Source organism: Lactuca sativa, chromosome 7, assembly GCF_002870075.4.
Source record: "Lactuca sativa cultivar Salinas chromosome 7, Lsat_Salinas_v11, whole genome shotgun sequence".
NCBI lineage: Eukaryota > Viridiplantae > Streptophyta > Magnoliopsida > Asterales > Asteraceae > Lactuca > Lactuca sativa.
In genome coordinates, this window is record NC_056629.2 from 131,438,370 (window position 1) to 131,459,911 (window position 21,542).

General features: G+C 38.8%; 1 protein-coding gene and 1 long non-coding RNA gene across 2 annotated transcripts in view; one reads left to right on the top strand and one right to left on the bottom strand.

The window, feature by feature from the left end:
- Nucleotides 1-12,369: 12,369 nt before the first annotated feature.
- Nucleotides 12,370-14,610, bottom strand: LOC111921179 (protein DEHYDRATION-INDUCED 19 homolog 3). The gene is made up of 5 exons (XM_052765264.1): nucleotides 14,308-14,610; nucleotides 14,069-14,211; nucleotides 13,743-13,822; nucleotides 13,364-13,618; nucleotides 12,370-12,697 (listed from the first exon to the last, which is right to left on the bottom strand). Exons 1-5 carry the CDS (start codon nucleotides 14,384-14,386, stop codon nucleotides 12,589-12,591), a joined length of 666 nt encoding a protein of 221 aa, XP_052621224.1. The 5' UTR covers nucleotides 14,387-14,610; the 3' UTR covers nucleotides 12,370-12,588.
- An 831-nt stretch (nucleotides 14,611-15,441) lies between these two features.
- LOC128127038 (uncharacterized) overlaps nucleotides 15,442-21,542 on the top strand; it is a 28,308-nt gene continuing 22,207 nt past the window's right edge. The window contains exon 1 of the long non-coding RNA XR_008225091.1: nucleotides 15,442-15,630. This is a non-coding gene — a long non-coding RNA (uncharacterized LOC128127038). The remainder of the gene's footprint in view (nucleotides 15,631-21,542) is intronic.

Genomic DNA, 21,542 nt, shown 5'->3' on the forward strand with positions numbered 1-21,542 from the left:
AGTTCCGGTGGTGCGCGAATTTTCAGATGTCTTCCCCGAAGAGTTGCCGGGAGTACCGCCTGTGAGACAAGTGGAGTTTAATATCGATCTGGTGCCGGGGGCAGCGCCTATTGCTAAAGTGCCCTATCGTCTTGCACCTCCAGAAATGCAAGAGTTGTCTTCGCAACTCCAGGAGTTGCTGGGAAAGGGATTCATTCGGCCGAGCAGCTCGCCATGGGGAGCACCTATTTTGTTCGTCAAGAAGAAGGATGGTTCACACCGGATGTGCATTGATTACCGGGAGTTGAACAAGCTAACGGTCAAGAACCGTTACCCGTTGCCGAGGATCGATGATTTATTCGATCAGTTGCAGGGAGCATCTTGGTTTTCCAAGATCGATCTGAGGTCGGGTTACCATCAGGTGAGAGTACGGGATGAAGATGTCCAGAAGACAGCATTTAGGACGCGATATGGGCATTATGAGTTTGTGGTGATGCCTTTTGGACTCACCAATGCCCCGGCTGTGTTCATGGATCTCATGAACAGGGTATGCAGGCCGATGTTGGATCGGTCAGTGATCGTATTTATCGACAACATTCTGGTGTATTCGAGATCGAGAGAGCAGCATGAGGAGCATTTGAGGGAGGTCCTTGAGGTATTGAGGTCGGAGAAGCTTTATGCAAAGTTCTCCAAATGTGAATTCTGGTTGCGGGAGGTCCAATTTCTAGGACATGTGGTTAATCAGAAAGGGATATTGGTCGACCCGGCCAAGGTTGAGGCGGTGATGAGTTGGGAGGTGCCGAAGTCACCCTCTGAGATCAGAAGTTTCCTTGGGTTGGCAGGGTATTATCGGAGATTTATCAAGGATTTCTCCAAGATCGTAGTGCCACTCACCAGATTGACCCGGAAGGGTGTTACATTCTCATGGGGGCCCGAGCAGCAGACCTCCTTTGAGACACTTCGCCAGAGATTGTGCGAAGCCCCGGTATTAGCTCTCCCAGAAGGGATGGAAGATTTCGTGGTATATTGCGACGCATCAATTTCGGGATTGGGTGCAGTGTTGATGCAGAGGGGTCATGTGATAGCTTATGCATCGAGGCAGCTGAAGCCTCATGAGGCGAGATACCCCACGCATGATTTAGAGCTGGGGGCAGTAGTGTTCGCTCTCAAGATTTGGCGTCACTACTTGTATGGGGTTCGATGTACGATATACACGGACCATAAGAGTTTGAAGTATTTGATGGATCAACCCAACCTAAATATGCGTCAGAGGAGGTGGTTGGATGTGGTCAAGGATTATGATTGTGAGATCCTGTACCACCCAGGCAAGGCTAATGTGGTAGCCGATGCATTGAGCCGCAGGGCGGAGAGCACACCATTGCGAGATGTGTGCTTGAGAATGACCGTGATGACTCCTGTATTGGATGATATTCGTAGGGCACAGGCTGAGGCTATGCGACCAGAAATGCAGAAGAAAGAGCGGGTTGTGGGGTTAATCTCAAAGTTTGTCAAGGATGGTCGAGGCCTTCTGACGTTTCGGGGTCGGATTTGGGTGCCGTTCGTGGGCGGTACGCGTATTACGTTGATGGAAGAGGCTCATAAATCGAAATTCTCGATCCATCCCGGTGCTACAAAGATGTATTTGGATCTAAGGAAGGAATATTGGTGGCCCTGTATGAAGAGGGACGTGGCATGGTTCGTTGAGAGGTGCTTGACCTGCCGTAGGGTTAAGGCCGAACACCAGAGACCGCATGGCAAGTTGCAGCCATTGGAGATCCCCGAGTGGAAGTGGGAACAGATTACTATGGATTTTATCACCAAATTGCCGAGGACTGCTAGGGGAGTTGACGCAATTTGGGTGATCGTGGATAGGTTGACAAAGAGTGCACACTTCCTTGCCATCAGTGAGAGTTCTTCGGCGGAGAAATTGGCGGAGATATACGTTAGAGAGGTGGTGTCTCGGCACGGGGTGCCGATCTCGATTGTGTCAGACCGTGATGTGCGCTTTACTTCCAGATTCTGGAAGAAATTCCATGAGGAGCTGGGTACTAAATTGCATTTTAGTACCGCATACCATCCCCAGACAGACGGTCAGAGCGAGCGGACAATTCAGACATTGGAGGACATGCTCCGAGCGTGTGTGTTAGACTTCGGGGGTAGTTGGGATGCGTATCTACCATTGGCGGAGTTTTCCTACAACAACAGCCATCATTCGAGCATTGGTATGCCGCCTTTCGAGCTGTTGTATGGTAGGAGGTGTCGGACTCCCATTTGCTGGGGGGAGGTGGGACAGAGAGTGATGGGCAGCACGGAGATCATACTCCAGACGGCAGAGCAGATTCAACAAGTGAGGCAAAGATTATTGACTGCCCAGAGCCGACAGAAGAGTTACGCAGACAGGCGCCGATCTGAGCTTGAATTTCAAGTCGGCGACTTCGTTCTCCTGAAGGTCTCTCCTTGGAAAGGAGTGATTCGATTCAGGAAGAGGGGCAAGTTGGGGCCCCGGTATATTGGGCCATTTCGTGTGGTTGCAAGAGTAGGCCGGGTAGCCTATCGGTTGGAGTTGCCAGCGGAGTTGGGTCAGATCCATGACACTTTTCATGTGTCGCAGTTGAGGAAGTGCATAGCCGATGAGCCGGCAGTGGTTCCATTGGAGGATATTCAGGTGGATACGAGCCTGAATTACGCGGAGAGACCAGTGGCTATCAGGGATCGGAAGATCAAGGTTCTGAGGAACAAGGAAGTACCTCTAGTGTTGGTTCAATGGCAACACCGTAAGGGATCAGAAATGACTTGGGAACCGGAGCGCGAAATGCGGGAGCAGCATCCGGAGCTATTTGCAGAATGAGACTTCGAGGGCGAAGTCTAATCCAAGTGGGGGAGAATTGTAACAGCCCGGAATCTCAGGTATTATTAAAATTATGTTTTTGGGGTGATTTAAGAGGGGACTCGGCGAGTTGGAGCCTAGACTCGCCGAGTAGGATCGCGGACTTGGTCGCGGGTCCGCGACTGGACTCGACGAGTCAGACATGGACTCGGCGAGTCGACGCTGTTCAGCAGAAACCCTAACCATTCAGTTTGGATCGTATTTAACGCCTCTTAAGCCGTCATTTTCAGTCTTTTGGTCATTTGAGAGGAACCCTAATCGCTGTGGACGCCTAGAGCAAGGGAGGAAGCTTTGGAACTTGGAAGAATTGGTTAGGCAAGAAGAAGAGGGATTTGGCTAAAGGAATATCAAGGAGGATTGAGTCCTGAGATTTGGGGGACACAGAGAGTGCGTTTTCAGGTAATACTCGGACCAAATCTGTTATTTTGATGTATTTATGAAATTAGGGTTTATAGAACCCATTTAGTGATTTGATGAAGTAATGCCTTGTTAACCCACGACTTTAGTCATGTATTAGGACCTTTAGAGGTCCAGAAGGTCCCATGAATGTGTACTTCGGGACGAGACCTATCTCAGGAAGCAGTTACTCGTCTGCATGGCATGGACTCGCCGAGTTGTTCTTCAGACTCGGCGAGTAGCTTGAAGATGTACTGGGACTCGCCGAGTTGTTCTTCAGACTCGGCGAGTGGAGTCGGGGTGGCCCCGCGATTCTTCCACGAGGACCTCGTCGAGTCAAGAGGTATACTCGACGAGTAGAAAGGGAATATTCAGGAATCTGTGAGGACGACTAGACTCGCCGAGTCGCCATGGTACTCGCCGAGTCCAGTCGAGTTGACCGTTGACCGTTGACCAGAGTTGACCTAAGTCTGACTTCTTAGGGATAGTCACACTTAGATGATATGAGTGTTAATGAGTTATGTAATGTTATAGGAGGGTTGTAGCTCGTTGGTTTGTGCGCGAGTCATTTCAGGATTTCTAGCTTTCAGCATATACGAGGTGAGTTTTCTCACTATACTGTACCCGGAAGGGTTTGACTGTGTGACCGGAAGGTCGAATATGTTATGTGATATGTATGCTATATGTGGTAAGTTAAGTGTTATATGGATATGTATGTTATATGTGGTAAGTTAAGTGTTATATGGATATGTATGCTATATGTGGTAAGTTAAGAGTTATATGTGCTATGTATGATATGTGGGCCGGAAGGCAATATGTTATGGGCCGGAAGGCGATTATGTTATGGGCCGGAAGGCGTTGTAATGAGGACCAGAAGGTCAGGGCCTGGAAAGGCGTATGTGTGTAAGTGTATATTGGGGAACTCACTAAGCATTTATGCTTACAGTTGTTGTGTATGTATGTATTTCAGGTACTAGCGAGGACCGTGGGAAGGCGCCGGCATGATCGATACACAATGAAGATTGTTTTAGGATCTTGGGAGTTTGAATAATTGTATTGACCGAATAATTAAACTATTTATGCCTTGTTTTTAATGGAAAATATTATGTTTTAAAAATGAAAAAAAGTTGTTTGAAAAATTTGAGTTGTTACAATATGCAACCCTAAATACCTTGGATCTATGTTTTCTCTATTATACATGCAAATATGAACTTTCCAAGGTATTACCCTATCTAGCATACAATACTTGATACTTGGGTAATCAAATGGATAGAATACATACTTTTGTTTGATGTAGCTTGTCTTCATGAAGCTTGAGTGCCTAGTGCCTCAAGTGTGACACCTCAAATGGTTTACACAACACCATATGCACATGGAATGACTTGAGAGAAATGGAACACTCCTTGAAATCGTCTAGCCCTCATATTCACACACCAGTGCACGATTTCTTGAGCCATGGGATTCTTTTATATGGTGGCTATTAGGGTTACACCATGTAACTCATAACTTTACCCATTCCTTATGCTCCATGGATTTTAACCTCTATGGAGTATCCATGGGTCACCCCATGGACTTAGTCCAACATAAGGAATCTTGGATCACAAGCCCACATATATAAGAATGAATGATTTACACAATCAACCCATATATTTAATTAGTCTCCTTTTGATCACTTAATTAATTCCAAATTAATTCTTGATCAATAATAATTAAATAACCTTATTAATATATTAGAACTTATAATATATTAACTAACCTTAAGTGTTATTTCTCTCATTATAGTCTATCCAAATGTATGATGCCATGCAACCCAAATGGACCATGCCGGGTCGGGTCAAGTCTTACCAATTATAGTTATGGACTTAGACATTAATCCAACATAAACATGTTGAATCTCTGTCTAAGCAGGTCTTTTCTGCTCTGCCACATGTCCTCATTTCCCTTATAAACCTCAATCAAATCCTCCCATAAATCCTTTGCATATGTGTATTCCCTAAAGCCTTGGGCAATTTTAGGAGATAGGGCCATGGTAAGAGTGGCAAGAACTCTATCATGTCCTTCAATCTTTTCAAAGTCCTCATCCGTGTAGTTCTCTATCCTTTTATCAACAACAATTTTAGCTTCATCATCCAAAGTTGTTGTAATCCTGATTGGACCTCTGAGAATACTCCTCCATATCTTGGCATCCTTCATTTTAATGTACTTCTCAATTTTGAACTTCAATTCTAGAAACCCATCAGTGGACCGAAGACAAGAAGACAAGGAATTCGAGTGGCAGTCCCCATAATAGAATCCAACTCCTGTCGTACTGAACTGTTGGACTGAGATCCCATTTTGATTAACAAAACTGAGAACACCCAAAAATAAAAAATTGACCAAAAACAAGGAAAGTCAACAGGTGAGTTGACTGAAAACTCCAAAAGGCATTGACCGATAACAACGAAAAGTTTGATCGACAACTGTTGATTTCAGCCGAGAACGCAAACCGAAATCCCTTATTTCTTTTACAGATTTCGGTCAGAACATTGACCGAAAACCTTCAACTTTGACCAATACCCACCGAAAACCCTTAAGATGTTGGAACCGAAAACCTTGCGTTCTTATCAGGAAGTTACCGACAACCCTTAAATTTCGTGATTTTAATTGATAAGGATCCAAATTTAATCCCGAAAATTCAGATGAATCCACGAAGAACAAGATGAATACTAAGAATCCTAAGAACAGTTATTCGATGAACCAACAAAAATTTTATCAATTTAAATCGAAACTGATCAATTTTTGATTAAACCAATGATCTCAAAACAACTAAAAATGAGTCCCTAAGGTCCTTGAATCGATTGATACATTTTCAAATCTCTGATACCAATTGTAAGTCCCAAAACACTTAGATCAATAGGATATCAATCAAACTATCTAACGAATGCGGAATATAAATCAGATAGTGATTAAAGAACACACAAATAACTCTTAATGCACACAATTTATTAGATGAAATTGTCTAGTACACCAAGAAAATCTAAGCAGCCGAATACCCCAATAATGAACAACTGGAACTCCTAAACGGCTGAAAAACTATTTATATAAACCTAGTACAAAGCCTTCATAGGCCCACGCCCAAGCTGACCAAATCACCATCGTGATTTCGGTCCCCATATCCGAAAACACCATAAGCCCACTACTTCTAAGCCCAAGAGAAATAATAGGCTAGAAACCCAGCATAAACCATTTAAATATGACCCAACATTATCTTTTAGTAGAGTAATTTCATAGGGATTGTATGTAGTCACGTAGGATAGACCAAGGACTCTTGATCTAGGCTTTCTTTCCTGTTCCTAGTTTTGGTGTGGCTTTAGAGTAGGATCACATGTTTGGGTGTCTATCTCACCTCTGAGTATATACGATTATACATTCATTGGATTGTTGGCTATGTATCCTTATGTATAGTATGTTGTTATGTTGTAGTGATATGCTAGATCTGGGTATATATCCTTATATGGTAGGATGTTGTGGTAGTGGTATGTTGGTTAGAGTGCTAGTAGATTGGTTATCATCTAGTGGAGTGAACTAGGGGTTGTATGTAGTCATGTAGAATATCTTGAGAACTCTTGATCTAGGCTTTCTTGCATGTTTCTTATTTGGATGTGGCTCTAGAGTAGGATCATATGTTTGGGTAGCTATCTCACCATTGGTTACTTATGGTTACACATTTCATGGAGGTTAACTGGTAGCAGGAGAATGTGTTGTGTGAGGACTAGTAGGCGATAGTGAGTTGTATGATTGATGTTTACCCGTATTATGTGCTTACTTGATCCTTAATTGTTTATATGTCAACATATGTTGGTAGTGGATTGAAATGGTCTTGTTTTGTGTTGTAGGCCAAGATACCCGGTGCGGGCCGACTGTAATATGTAGGCACGGAGGCTCAGGAAGAGTGGTTAGATTGAGGCGTTAGGCCAACAAACCCTAGGTATTCTAGCCCGATGGCTGATTGGACCCGTTGCATGTTGGTATTTTAGTCTGAGGACTGAGTAGACCTGGGCATTCCAATCTGATGATTGTGGGTTGTACTACATGCTTGTATGTTTATCGTACATGGTATTTTGGGGGAAAATCACAAAGCTTTATGCTTACCTAATTGTTTATGTTTTTCAGGTTTTATTGGTGATCGTAGGAAGGCGAAGGCGAGACTATACACACTCATCAACAATATTCAGGATTCCAGGTTTACTATAATAATTTGATTTTTAATAAACTTATTTTGGAATAAACTTTTTTCTTAATAATGAATTTATAATTGGGAAGTCTTACTTTAATAAAATGAAACTTTTTGGTTGTGAAAATGGGACGTTAATTATTTAGTTTAAAGGTTAAATTAAATGATAGACATAAATAATCTTTATAAAAGTATTTCTAAATAAAAAGGAGTTTATATTTTGTAAAGTATAGAAGTTAAAGTATATAAACTATAAGAGAGAGAGAGAGAGAAAGGGAGAGAAGAAGAGAGAGAGAGAGAGAGAGAGAGAGAATATAGGACCCACTTGGAGTGGAAGATACTCTCCCTCATCTTCATTTCGTCTAACCACCTCCAAGGGTGGTCCAATAAGGTTTGTTTGCCTCTTAAGTCTTCAAATGCATGTTCTTGAATGGATCAAGGCTCAAATTTAAGTTAGATGACTTCTAGATGGAGACTAATCATAAAATACTTTCTTTTTCTCTCCAGCTTGTTGGTCTTGGTTGATTTTACACACATACATACTCTCTATTCTCTCTAAAATGGTTAAGAAGAAAAAGTGCACATAAATTTACTATCTTGAAACATCAAATTCAGATTTGATTTTCAAGCTTAAAAGTTTTTTTTTGTGTCTTGTAAGAGTGAACAAGCATTTGGTGTTGTTAGAATCTTGTTGGTGGATTATATCTAAAGATGAACCCTTCTTTCTGTTCTTTCCATCTTCACTAACGTTCAACCTCTCAATAGGATTAAAGGGCTTCAAAGTTTGTAACCCATAAATCCCCCTATGGTTGCTTATATTATCTTTCATGTTCATGTAAGGTGATCATTTGCTGCTTTCTGCTTATTCAAGTATTTCCAAATATGTTGATTTTATGGTTTAAATCTTGACTAAAAAAATCCAACATATATATATATATATATATATATATATATATATATATATATATATATATATATATATATATATATATATTCAATAGAAAATACATAATAAGGGTAACATATGTTACAATCAACGATCAATTGGCACATGTTCATTTCTTTATTCATAAGTAATGTATTGTAGAAGTTATTTATGTAGTTTACTCTAAAGTGATGTGTTATCACATTTTTATTGGTTCCAACATCCATTATAAGAAAGATACTGACTTTTAATCCATTATATAGTCATTCCTAGTATTAAGAGTTTTGTTAAGATGCTTGGTATCAATAAACCGAAACCGACCCTAGTAAACTGGAAAAAAACCGAGAAGTCAAGTAACCAAAGCTACGACTTGGGTTTGGGTTCGGTTCTAATTCTTTAAAAACCAATTATATCGGTTTTGTTTCGCTTTTAGGTCAAAACCGAACCAAATCGACCGATACACGCCTCTATTTGTGAGTATGATTATGTTAATTCCACTCATCGAATGTGAATGTGTCACCATCCCAATTTTGATGTGTTTCTAGTTGTTCTGCTTGTCTGAACATGAAAAATTCTCCTTTCATTGGCCCTTTGTTCTTTGTTTTGGTCGGTGCGATGCTTTCTAGTTGCTTAGAGCACAGACCTCGTATGAATCTACTCAACTACCCTGATTCTATCTTCATCTCGATCTCTCTCCTTAACATGGTAATTGATATTCATGGATACTTCTTATAAATGGTGAATTATCCTACCTTAGTATGAGATAAGGATTGACACTTGTGTTCTTGTCTCCCTGCAAGTTGTTGTTGGCGACTTGTTGTGGTCATTGTGTTTGCTGGTTGCCGAATATGGTTGGCAGTATGTAAGCTTGTGGGCTTGACTGAAGCCAATATGCTTGATATTGCGCATACGATAGTGATGGTGGAATTATTACATAAAATTGTATGTTTTGCTACATGGATATATTTGTTGTTGCCAAATTTTACTGTAAGAGGGGTGGTAATACTTGCATAGTCAACTCGTTATGCTTGGAGGCTAACTTCGAGTGTTGCTTTTCTGTTTACTAATCTTATGTTGAAACTGCTTGTTGTTTTGAACGTATTGGAATTTGATTTTCTTGCCTTCTTTTTCTCCATTAAAGGTTACTTATTTGTTCTATTATCGTTGTTTGTTTCTTTCGCTAGGAGGGTGTCTACGGTCGGCTAAGTTGGTGTGGTTTGCAGTATGCTCGACGAAGGGTTTGTTTGTGGTGTGAAAGCTGTTATTATGTTTATTGGGCTAAAAGGTGAATCAAGTGTGGTTCGTGAAGGTTTGTGTTTATCATGCATGATGGTTTCGGATGGCGCCAACAATACTACATGGCTCCTTATTCGGTTGACAAAGAGAAATGGAGCTTTCTCATGAAATCCCGGTAAGTAGTCACGCTTGCAAAATAGAAAGACTCTTGGTTAAAAATATTATTCGGGAAGGCCCTGATAATGCCTTCTGATGCCGAAGTAAGTACTTAGGTGCTGTTTGGTTCGCAGAATGTTGCTGAAAGAATTTGAAATGGAATTGGAATTGGAAAAGGAATCTGTAAGGAATTTGAATCCAATTCCATATGCTGTTTGGTTGGCAGGAAATGGGATTGGAATTAATTCCAGATTTCGTTTGGTTCGTAGGAAATGGAATTAGAATTCATGTAAAATCATATAATTAACATTTTCTTGTTTTGCTTAATTGTATCTTGTTTTCTAACTTATATGTAAAGATACATTATGAAAATTATAAAAACAGTAAATTTCGGCGGTGATGGTGGTTGTGGCATTGATTGTGGTGGCGGAAGTGGTGGTGATGGTGGCAGTGGCAGCTGGTGGCGAAAGCGACGACGGTGATGGTGCTGGTGGTGGCAGTGGCGGTGGAGGTAGCATTGGTAGTGTTGGTGGTGGTGGTGGCGGCGGTGGTGGTGGGTGATGGCATTAGTAGTGGTGGTGGGTAATGGTAATGGTGGTGGTGGCGGCGATGACGGTGGTAACGACGACGATGGTAGTGGTGGTGGTGTTGGAGGCAGTGACAGTAGGTGGTGGTGGCGACGGTGATGGTGGGTGGTGGTGGCGACAACGATGGTGGTGGGTAGTGGTCATGGTGGTGATAGTGGTGGTCGGTGGCGGCGACAAGGTCGGTAGTGGCAACGGAGGTGATGGTAGTGGCTGTGACGGTAGCAGTGGTGGTGGTGGTCGGTGGGGCAGCAACGGTGGTGGCGATGGTGGTGGTGGTGGCGACGGTGGTGGTGGTAAGTGATAGTGGTGGCGGTGGTGGTAGTGGTGGTGGGTTTTGTTGATAAGTACAAGATGCATTTTTGTAATCTTCCACTTTCCTTCATTAGAAGGAATGTTTTCCATCCAACTTTGGAAGGAATTCACTTTCCTCCATATGGTGGAAAGTTTATTTCATTTAGGAATCATTTTCCCTCCTCTAAGTCCAACCAAACGCATGAATCCGAGGGAATTGGAATTTTTTTCTTTCGAATTCCATTCCTTTCCTGCCAATCAAACGTACCCTTAGGATCATAATGCTTGAATTGATAGGAATAAATTGTCGTGTTAATTTATTAGCCTGGAGGGTATGGGAGAGATGTTTCCCTCACATTTTGAGGGTCACACCATCCTTTCCCTCACTTTTCTTTTCCCTCACCTAAAACCCAAGGAATTGGTGGGAAGCTCCTCTCACTATTTTTTTATTATTATTTTTTTTAAATATATTTCATACATATATTATACTTATTTTGTAGGGAATTAAAAACCATGAATTTTAATATATATTTTATATTTTTTTAGTAGGTATATAATTTTATAAATATTAAAAAAGATTAAAAAAAATGTCCAGTAGCATGAAGAAAGAAAGTACGGCACCCTCCCCCCACCTCTTTCCTGCGGAGTGTTTCCTTCGCCCAAAGGATGATGCTCCTGAGAGAACATTCCCTCACCCCTTTCCCGCTATGATACCGTCTAGCCTTACGTACCTTTTCTACTTGGGCCGAGTGGAGTATTTAAGCGAACATTAGAGACCTTTGGTTATTTTCTGCGTCCGGGTATTGCCATTGTCTTTTTGGCTATAAGGGTAATAGTATATTATAGAATAATATAGGATAATTCTTTTCCCTAATTTTCGGGATGCTGCTTTAGCTTTAGTATTGGGAAAATATATGCCGGACTTCTTTGTATCTTATCCAGCCTTCCTGGCATGATCTGGTCATTGCAACTTTATGGGTCGGATAAATATATGCATACCGACCCGGGGGTTACATATGGGTTAACACCCTCCACTATTAATGTAGAACATCTAGTTTGAGCTTCAGAACTACAAAGTAGAAGTTCAACTTGAAGTTTCATTGGTTCTCAAAATCTATATATACTTGAAACTGATATAGAACTCAGTAAAAATAGAGATCAATTGATTTGGTAAAAAAGAAGGAAAACACCCAATCGCTTCTGTGGACAATACTTTGTCACATTAAATGGCACCTCACTGAAAGTTGACTATGTAAACAAGTTAAACTTGGGAACCAATTTTATAAGCAAATAATGACTTAAATAAAAAAAATAAAAAGAATCGTCAATGACTTTCATGCAAAAATAAAATAAAATAATAAGTAATGTCTTTTTTGGTATGATGCTCAAATATATTGGTTTTGTGTAATTGGCCTTTCAACTATTTAAAACCCATTTAGTTTGTATAATCTAACTTGTGTGTAACGTCGGTTTTAAGTTTGTGCATTATGGTAAAAGTTTATTAATCTTATATGTACAAAAGGTTATTTTCAAATGAAATTTCCTGCAAAAGGAATTATTTTTGTGATGTTACTATTACATGGGATCATTTCTATATTTTTGTTTAAACTACTACACATACAGTATTTTTATAGTTTTACTATAACAACATATTGATTTAGTAGTGTTGATAGCAACTTTTTGCTATAAAATTTAGAAATAGAAGAAACAACCACAACATATTTCAGTAAAATGTATCGCATTCGCTTACAAACTAATACTACTTATTTCTTTTTTTTTCTTTCTCACTTTAATTGATGCTACAATTCTCAGAAACATAAATTACAAATTTATTACTACATTTCACTCTCCCCATTATCACATAACAAATAAGTAACCCAACCAACCTCTCACCTTGAAACCCCATAACCACATCTTTTTACAACTCATCACCAAGAATAGTTGACATCAACATTCCTTGCACAAATTCCGATCTTCTGCTCCTTTCTTCCTTATCTTCAATCGACAACGGAGGTGATTGAGCTTTTCTGCAAATACATTTTCATCTTCCATTAATACCCATCATAAATAAACAGTGTGTTGTTCATAGTACACACTTCAATAACATAGCTTTAAAGTTATTAGAAGTAATCTTTGCATGATCTATAAAAGTTTGTTTGTTGTGTAATCGAGTAAATATCGAAAAGTAAATGGCCTATTAAAAAGTTGAAAGTAGAAAATGCTAGAATTGGTTATAGTTTTCAAAGTATGATGTCTTAATAAGGAAAAGGTTGGAAGTACAATGTTGTAATTGAAAGAAATGATACGGAAGGGTAAAATGGTCATTTTTATCATTCGGCAAAGCATTTCAGAGGTTCCAACCAAACATGTGAAAAACTCGGATCTTAAAAATTCAGACCCTCTTAGAAATTCAGACCTCTTAAAAATTCAGATCCTACAACCCTATTTGCCCTATTGAGTAAATATATACAAACATATCTTTAGTGATAAAAAATATAATTTTTTTATGATCCCATTTGTGATTATGTTCCCATCATTCATCCCTTCATAAAAAAACCTCATCCTCAAGTTCTCTACATGGATAAGAATATGCTTCCAAGATTGTATTATGTGTTCACAATAACAAATAGGATAATGATATATATATATAATAAGACCAAAAGGCATTGAGTATCAAGATTCAAGAATCATACCTTTCAGATACTTTTTCAGTTGTGCTTTTGGTTACAGAAACTGATTCAGCTGTTGAATTAGATTGAGTGCTTCCAAGATCATCAACAATTGGCAAAATAAATGATGACAACAAAGGGTCAGGTGCTGCATTTGCTGATGGAACTATATAAGAGGAACCTCCAAATAAAGACTGCAAATTTCCTTCTCTTAGTTCCCTCCTTAACAATGAAAGTGTTGATACAGAACTACCTTTGCGACACTTTCTCTTTTGTTGCATGTAAGTTTTGGTTAAGGATTTCACAGTTTAACTTCATCATCAAAAACATAGAAACATATATAAAAAAAGAATTACAATAAAACAAGTTCTATTTTGTAGAAATATCATATTAAAAAAAGGATATCTTGAATATGTTTCCATGTTGTAAGGTTATATGTGCTACCATGTCTACCCCCACCCTCACAGCACAAATCGGACACACCTGCAATATCAAAAACTGGAACAAGTTAGAGAAAGCCTAACGATCTTTCTTAATTCTTATTCAACTCCCAAATCAGAATCCAAAAGGCATATGCTTGTGATAATGATCAGGGTATTTCAGATTCTGAATCCCCTGATAGATACTAAATATCATCAAGCATTAAAAAAGAAGACAGAAGGTGGAAAAGAATTGAACTTTGAAAAAGGGGATTAACGAAAATTAGGGCAAAAGTATAACAATCGATACCCCATTCTTGGCCTCAACGTGATGCTCGTCATCAATATGACAACACAAACCCACTACATCGAAATAACCAGTGCAAAAGGGGCATGGAAATTCTTCCCTGATATCATCATCCACCTCGATGTCCTCGAACCCCATAAACATATCTGCGTCAAATTCATACAAATCCAATCACCCTATGGTCTCATACAAATAAATTACAAATAATCACAAGAAACCCTGAATTAAATCTTGATGTTTACCAGACGATCGGGATTGAAGAGCATATTGGTATCGCTTGGATGTAGAAGATAGACGAGCAGCCCAAGAGTCAGCGTCCATGATTGACAGTGGAAGATGTTGAATCGAAATTGAGCTAGGGTTTACGGATGGATTTGAGGGGAAATTGAAATCGCAGATGAAGCTTAGGAATTGGGGATGCGTCGGGGAATAATGGATGGGGACGAGAGCGATTAGGGGTGGTTTGGTTGGTTTTGATTTTAGAGGATGCTGCTTTGCTTTGCTTTGCTTTTTACAGGTGATTTCACCCGAAAAGGAAGAGTGAAGTCGGCTACTACACATCTTTTATATCTCCACTTATTTATTTATTAGTATTTTTTTTTAATCCAAATTGAATACACATAAAATAACATTTTTTTTTTAACTTTTTACTTACCCTAATTCTTTTGATACAAAAAATTAACATGTCTTAAAACAAACTTGTATTTTTATTTTTAGTCACTGATGCCCCCCACCAATATTTTGGCACCTTCACCTTCATAGGGAGAGATAGGTGGGGAACGGGCTACCCTTTTTAAATTTGCCTGTATTTTTTTAATCAGTAAGTTTTATATACCTAGAAGAAACAAATGAGCCTTACACTATTATGAGATATCACTAAATGTATAGTTTTTTATTGGTGAAAAATAAGCTTAAGAATAAGGGCAAGTTCAATAGCATGCCGTTTCATGTTGCATTATTTTATGCTAGGGTGAGTGGCTCGGTATTGGCATCAGGTCTAAATGTTTGAAATTATAGTGGTAAATATAAGTTGCTAGTTTCCCAGCCATTAACCCATATATGAGGGCGAAGAAACATTTAATAAGTTTATAATGTTTTTCTTTTGATAGGCATGTATAGGCTTTACATGGATCAATAGATGGGTCAAGTCCACACGTTTGCCTAACCTTAGCTAATGTCATAAATATGTGAAATGACGAACTTAGTGTCATGTATCTCGTCAGAAACTTCCCCTTCTAGGCTTTTAGCAACTATAAATGCAGCCCTCAGCCCTCCTAGACTCATATCCTTGCATTACAGAATTCTCTCTCTCTCTCTCTCTCTCTCTCTCTCTCTATATATATATATATATATATATATATATATATATATATATAGTTTCTTCCATTTTTTCGAGTAATCATTTTGTGTTTATTCTTTCTTCCATAATTGTTGGAACGAAGAATAAACTGCCTTAAATCATGGGTGTTTACACTGAAGCTTACAGCCTTGGAGTGACGTAAAAACCTTTAAGGACATAAATTTTCCGTACAATCATTGACGGGTCGAAGACCTACAACTACGAGGTTGGTTTTACTTTATTGTTATGTCTTTTAATTTCATCCGATAACAGAACATTATGCTTCTAACCCTTCCTTATAATCAGATCTGATTGTGAAAGATCGATATGGTTTCTGGACAAAACTCGATATTTGTATTAATAATAATTGGATTTATTATTCACAACTAATCGAGCTAAATATTATTTGTCAGTTTCCTTCTGTATCTATTGGATTTGATATTAACACTAAGTCACTTGAAAAAACATTGCCTCGTGAACTTGGCATGCTGAGCTCGACACCTAAACTCAATAATCCTTTGCATAACGTCTCTCTCTCTCTCTTTTTTAATCAAAATGTTATTTGTTATTTGCCCTGTAATTGAAATTTTTTACCATATTTTTTACCAAAATATGTACCACAACTATATTAATTTCCTATACACTCTCAAACCTTCGATATTCATTTTACTTCTCGCAAACCTTCAATACTCAACTTTGAAAATGGTTTCCTTAAACTCTCCAAACAACCAAAAAAACTCCAAATAGAAACAACATAAACCCTTCATAATTCTACCAACCTAAAGCCCAATCCCAAATCGGTTCCCAATCCAATTCGCAACCCGAACCCAAACCTCAAGCCGACCCCAAGAATAAAGGAAATGCCTTAAACATACCTGATATGAACCGATAAAACCTGTAAATATAGTTCATGTAATTCGAGAAATAGGGAGGTCTCCAAAACTGAGTTCAAGACTCAATACTCTTATCGATTATAATCATAAAACGATCCTAAGGTCTTATTTATAATGTTCTGAAAAAACTCTACTTACCAAATTTAAAAACATACTAAAAAGGAATAATTATTAAGGAATGATTAATCTTAAATAATAATAAAAGATAACTCCGAATTTGAGATAAGATAAATCTTGCAGACTTATCATTACTCCCCTCCCAAACAAGCACCTTTTCCTGAAGGTGGAAATTTGTTGTTGTTCAATAAATAAATAAAAAGCTGGAAATTTGTTTTCTATTGAATATTGTTGAAATTGTGGATCGTCCCCTAGCTCTCTATAATTTTCGGCCTCATTATCAACAGCTACTAACATAACTTTGAGCATTCAACTAACGCACCTATGCTCGGGGTGAACCTTTCATCACATCAGAAACATAACCCTTTCTCATGTTTGGCAACCAACTCAGCATTAGTAAGCCTATTGAATTGACTTATTTGCCTCGTGGTGCTACCGCTCCCCAACTTCTCGCATGTGTTGTCGGCTAGTTCTGCTATCTGCATCACTGGGTCTAGCCCCTCCTTGGCCTTGAACCCTAGTTTTTGGTATATCATTTTAGCGATTTTCATCCATCATAAATGCCATCCTCATAGCCCGAGATTAGGTTTTCGGCTCCCTAACCCTGATTGTTGAGCGAAGATCTAGCCTTAACCCATTAAAAAATGTGCTCTCCAAAAGCTAATAAGGAATATCGATAAATTAGCACATCAAACTCTCATAATTGTACACATTTTTGTGGACTGTTCTTTCTTGCTGAATGTTCCAAAATTGTTCGTACACATTCCGTTATTTTGATGCCTATAAACAATCTAAAAACTTTCATTTAAATCCTCCCACAAGAAAAATGGGGTCTTAGCTTCATTCCATTGATACTAGGAAAGTGTTACTCCCTTAATCCAAATTGAAGTTTCTCTCAGTTGATCTTTCTCATCGATTCCCTAAATTTCGAAATCATCTTAATAAACTTGTTTAATAATTATAAAATCAAAAGACATCATATAAAATATCATATTAAACATATTACTTGAAAATCTATAAAAATTAAAATCCAAATTTGCATACAACCTTTAATTTAAAGCATTTGAAAATAATTGATTAGCAGTTTGATCATGCAAAGTATCCCTATATTCATTACAAAACTTAACCTCGTATATTGATCAAGTTTTTATGTATGAAAGTTTGACCTTTGAGTAATTGTGCGGCTCGACTCAAGTAATATGATAATGGTGACATTTAGGGGTAAATGTTAAATATATCCAATTTGAGGTGAAGTAAATCATTGTTAATGTCAAATTGAAGATTATACAAGTAGTCATATTTATATATAAGAATAAATTACAGTTCAACTAACAAAAAATCAAGAGATTTGATTACATGTTCACAAAAAGCTAGTGACTTAAACTATTTTTTTTCCATTACACAAAGAAGAGTTAAAGCTTGTTGTAATGAAAGTTTGAAATATATATGGCTCTAATATCATAAATCTAAGAGTTGTCTTGTCATCTAACATATGTATCTTTATGCACAAATATAGGATCGTGTTAGTGTGGACTGATAGCAATGCCTCCTAATATTTGGTTATGGTTGGATACACTCCCATAAACTTCCTTTTGTAAAGGCCCAAAATAATGGTAAAATTTTCTTTAAAAAAAACTAGCCAATTCGTTCATTAAATTGTTCAGAATAAACATCAAGTCATAATATCCAATACATCAGAGTGCAATATATCAAATACGGAAATCGTGTGGGGAGGATGCTATGCCATCACGTCGGGCCCTTCCCTTTGGAACTGGATGTACCTGAAACCATAAACATAAACTGTAAGCATAATGCTTAGTGAGTTTCCCAAGTACCACATACCACACATGAAAGAAGATAAATGCTATGGGCCAAATCATAGTCATATAGTAGTCTCCTGCCATGGGCCAAACCATGGTCTTTTCGTTCAGTGTCGAGGCCAAATCTCGGTCTTGTATACAAATGTTAGGGGTTAGATCTTGGTCTTTCATATAATTGACAGGGGTCAGAGCCTGGTCTTTCATACAAATGCCAAAGGCCAGATATTGGTCTTCCATATAATCATCACGAGGCATCCAACAATATACACAACAAACAATGCATCGGCATCGGTGCCTTCGACCCATGGATCTAGGGAGGAAACTCACCTCAACTGTGGAAAAATCCAAATAAACGCTCAGGCTGTCGGACTGGAGAAATCTGCGTACTAACTAAACAATAGAGCCCTAATTAATAATTGAGATATAACCTAAAACTAAAAACCTACATTACTTGCTTAATGTCCAAGGTAAAAGGGCCAAGTTATTCTTTTAAGCCCAATAAAATCCTAGGCCCAACCCTAAGGATCATCTAAGGTCCAATATGGGCCGAACATCAGAAGTGGCCAAGTATCACAACAATCTATGGTCCATCCTAATAAGCAAGCCAAACGATTAAGGCCAAAAAATCACCCAAGTTGGACTAGGCTGTACGCTCAGTGTACCAACTGGTACGTACAATGTACTCAGTGGAAGTGGGAGGACCGCGATTGGGATGCAGTATGCCCGACGTACAGGGAGTTATGCTCATCGTACGCACCCCTCAAGAAAACTCATGAAAAATGTCTTAATGCCTTAAAACCTTACGATCAAAACTTAGATTTGAACTCACTAAGACCCTTAAGGCCATAAAGTTGCAAACTTTGTGCCTTTGCAAGGCTACAAGAAGCCCAAAACTAAAATCCTAGCCTTTTTAACCCTTTTCTACACCCTAACTCTTGGATGGGGACAAGTCAAGGTCCAGGCTTGCATTTTTATGACTTGAAATGCCTTAAAACGTCTGAAAGAACATCTTGAAGGCTTATGAGTACCTTTTACTCACAAAGCTCTAGACTTTGGGACAAAAAGGAAGAAAATCAAGGCTTAACTAAGATCTAAGGAAACATAAGCCAAGTTTGGAGCTTTATACCTCAAAATGGTGCACATTGAAGAGGATATGTTGGATCCAAAGTCTTGAGAGCAAAGATTACTCCTTGAAGGTCCTTCTTCGCAACCAAGGAAGCATACAATCACTACAAAAAGCTCAAAATGCTTAAAATGAACTAGGTTTTGCAAGGAGGATCGATCTTGGGATGGAGGTTGGTAAAGGGAAAGGTCTTGGGGCCATAATAGTGTTTAAATAGTGCACAAACCCTAATTATTAGGGTTTCGGTCTGAAACATGTACGCCCGACGTACCAGATTACGCGCAGCATACTGGCGCGGGACTTAGTACGCTCAGCGTACCAAGGTGTACGCCCATCGTACTCAAGTTGCACCTAAAAGTCACGGATTTTGACATTAGGGACTGTTCTTGCAACAAATCAAAACTCAAGGGTCCAAAGCAAACCTGGAAAAATAGATGTTTCAACTCTCCCCCACTTGAACTAGACTTCACCCTCGAAGTCTATTGCCGTGAACAAATTAGGGTAGTGCTCTCACATCTCTGACTCGGATTCCCATGTCCATTCGGAACCCTTCCGATGTTGCCACTGGACCTTGACCGATGACACTTCCTTGTTATGAAAAACCTTCATCTTTCGGTCTAAGATCATCATCAGCCTCTCCACATAATTTTGGCGATCATCAACCTGAATATCATCTAGAGGAACAATTGTAGACTCATCGGCCACACACTTCCGAAGCTGAGACACATGGAAGGTTTTATGGATCTGACTGAGTTCATCAGGAAAATCCAGCTAGTATGCTACCTTGCCCATCCGGGCTGAAATCCTGAAAAGTCCAATGAATATGGGGCCTAGCTTGCCCCGCTTCCGAAATCCAATGAGACCTTTGAAGGGTTTTGAGCATTCTAACACTCCTATGGTGTACATGCAACCCTATAAACCTTGGATCTATGTTTTCTCTATTATACATGCAAATATTCAATATTCCAAGGTTTCATCCTAACTAGCATAATATGGAGCAACTATACTACAAAAGCCTAGTTAGATGACATACCTTTTGATGTGGCTTGAAGTCTTGAACTTTAAGAGCTTAGCCCCAATAGTGTGGAAGCCTCAAGTGGAATCACAAATCACCAAAAACACCTTGGAAACTTAATAGAATAGTAAGCACACTAGAAATTGGCCCACCCTTGTATCCTCACACACTAGTGTCATTTCATGTGTCAAGGACCTCTTTATATAGTGTGGTGGATTAGGGTTACATTCATGTAAAACCTAATACCCATGACCTTTCATTTTCATAGGATCCATGGGTTAAAACTCCATGGACTATTCATGCAAGGTTAGCCCAACCTAAATGAACTTGGCCCATGCTATATATAAGAGTCCATATTTAATTAGTTCCTTTTGATCACTAAATTAATTCTAAATTCATTGTTGATCAATACTAATTAAATAATATGATTTCATATTAATATATTAGAACTTATAATATATTAATATAAATCATAAACATACTATTCTTAAAAGTCTATCCATATAAATTGTTTCGGTCAAGTGCAACCCAAATGGACCATGCTACTCTCGGGTCGAATACATACCAATAATAGTTATGGGCTTAGATATCTAATCCAACAGTCTCCCAATTGGATAAGTCTAAAACTATTATTGCATATGACTCCAAGATCCCGACTAGCAACCGTAGCTCTTAAAGCCGCTGCCGAACTCTGACTTAGTCAGATGACTTGTCCATTAGATAAGGGATCATATATTCCTCCATTCTAGATATCATATGGACTGAGACATGGATTATAATCATTCTCTCTTTCCATTTGTTGTTTCCCGATTTCCGATTATGACAACTGACTAATTGAACAAATTAAATCAGTCCAGGCTTGGCCAAGCACTTCGGGGTGTCATCACTGAATCATCGAGGGGCCCACATATATGGCTTTTATCCCTTCAAGGGTAAAAGGAATGGAAAAAATTCGACTCATATGCTTGTTCTACTACTTGTTGAATCATATAAAAAGGCACGTTTAATAACATCGAGTTACCAATGCGTTTTCGTGCAATCAATGTATGACCAACTCATAGTCAACAACTCATATCTCTAGGTTTGAAGAATATAAGATATTATCGTCTCATGATCACTCGTGATAAAATCCATGAAGTGATTCAAATGAGCGTGGGTTGAATCCAATAC

What these genes read in the sequence shown, in the direction of transcription:
- LOC111921179 (XM_052765264.1), bottom strand. Translation starts at nt 14,386, where the DNA reads ATGGACGCTGACTCTTGGGCTGCTCGTCTATCTTCTACATCCAAGCGA. An exon ending in TCTTCAATCCCGATCGTCTG is followed by an intron (nt 14,212 to 14,307) that starts GTAAACATCAAG and finishes AATTTGACGCAG; the next exon opens with ATATGTTTATGGGGTTCGAG. An exon ending in ACGTTGAGGCCAAGAATGGG is followed by an intron (nt 13,823 to 14,068) that starts GTATCGATTGTT and finishes TTGATATTGCAG; the next exon opens with GTGTGTCCGATTTGTGCTGT.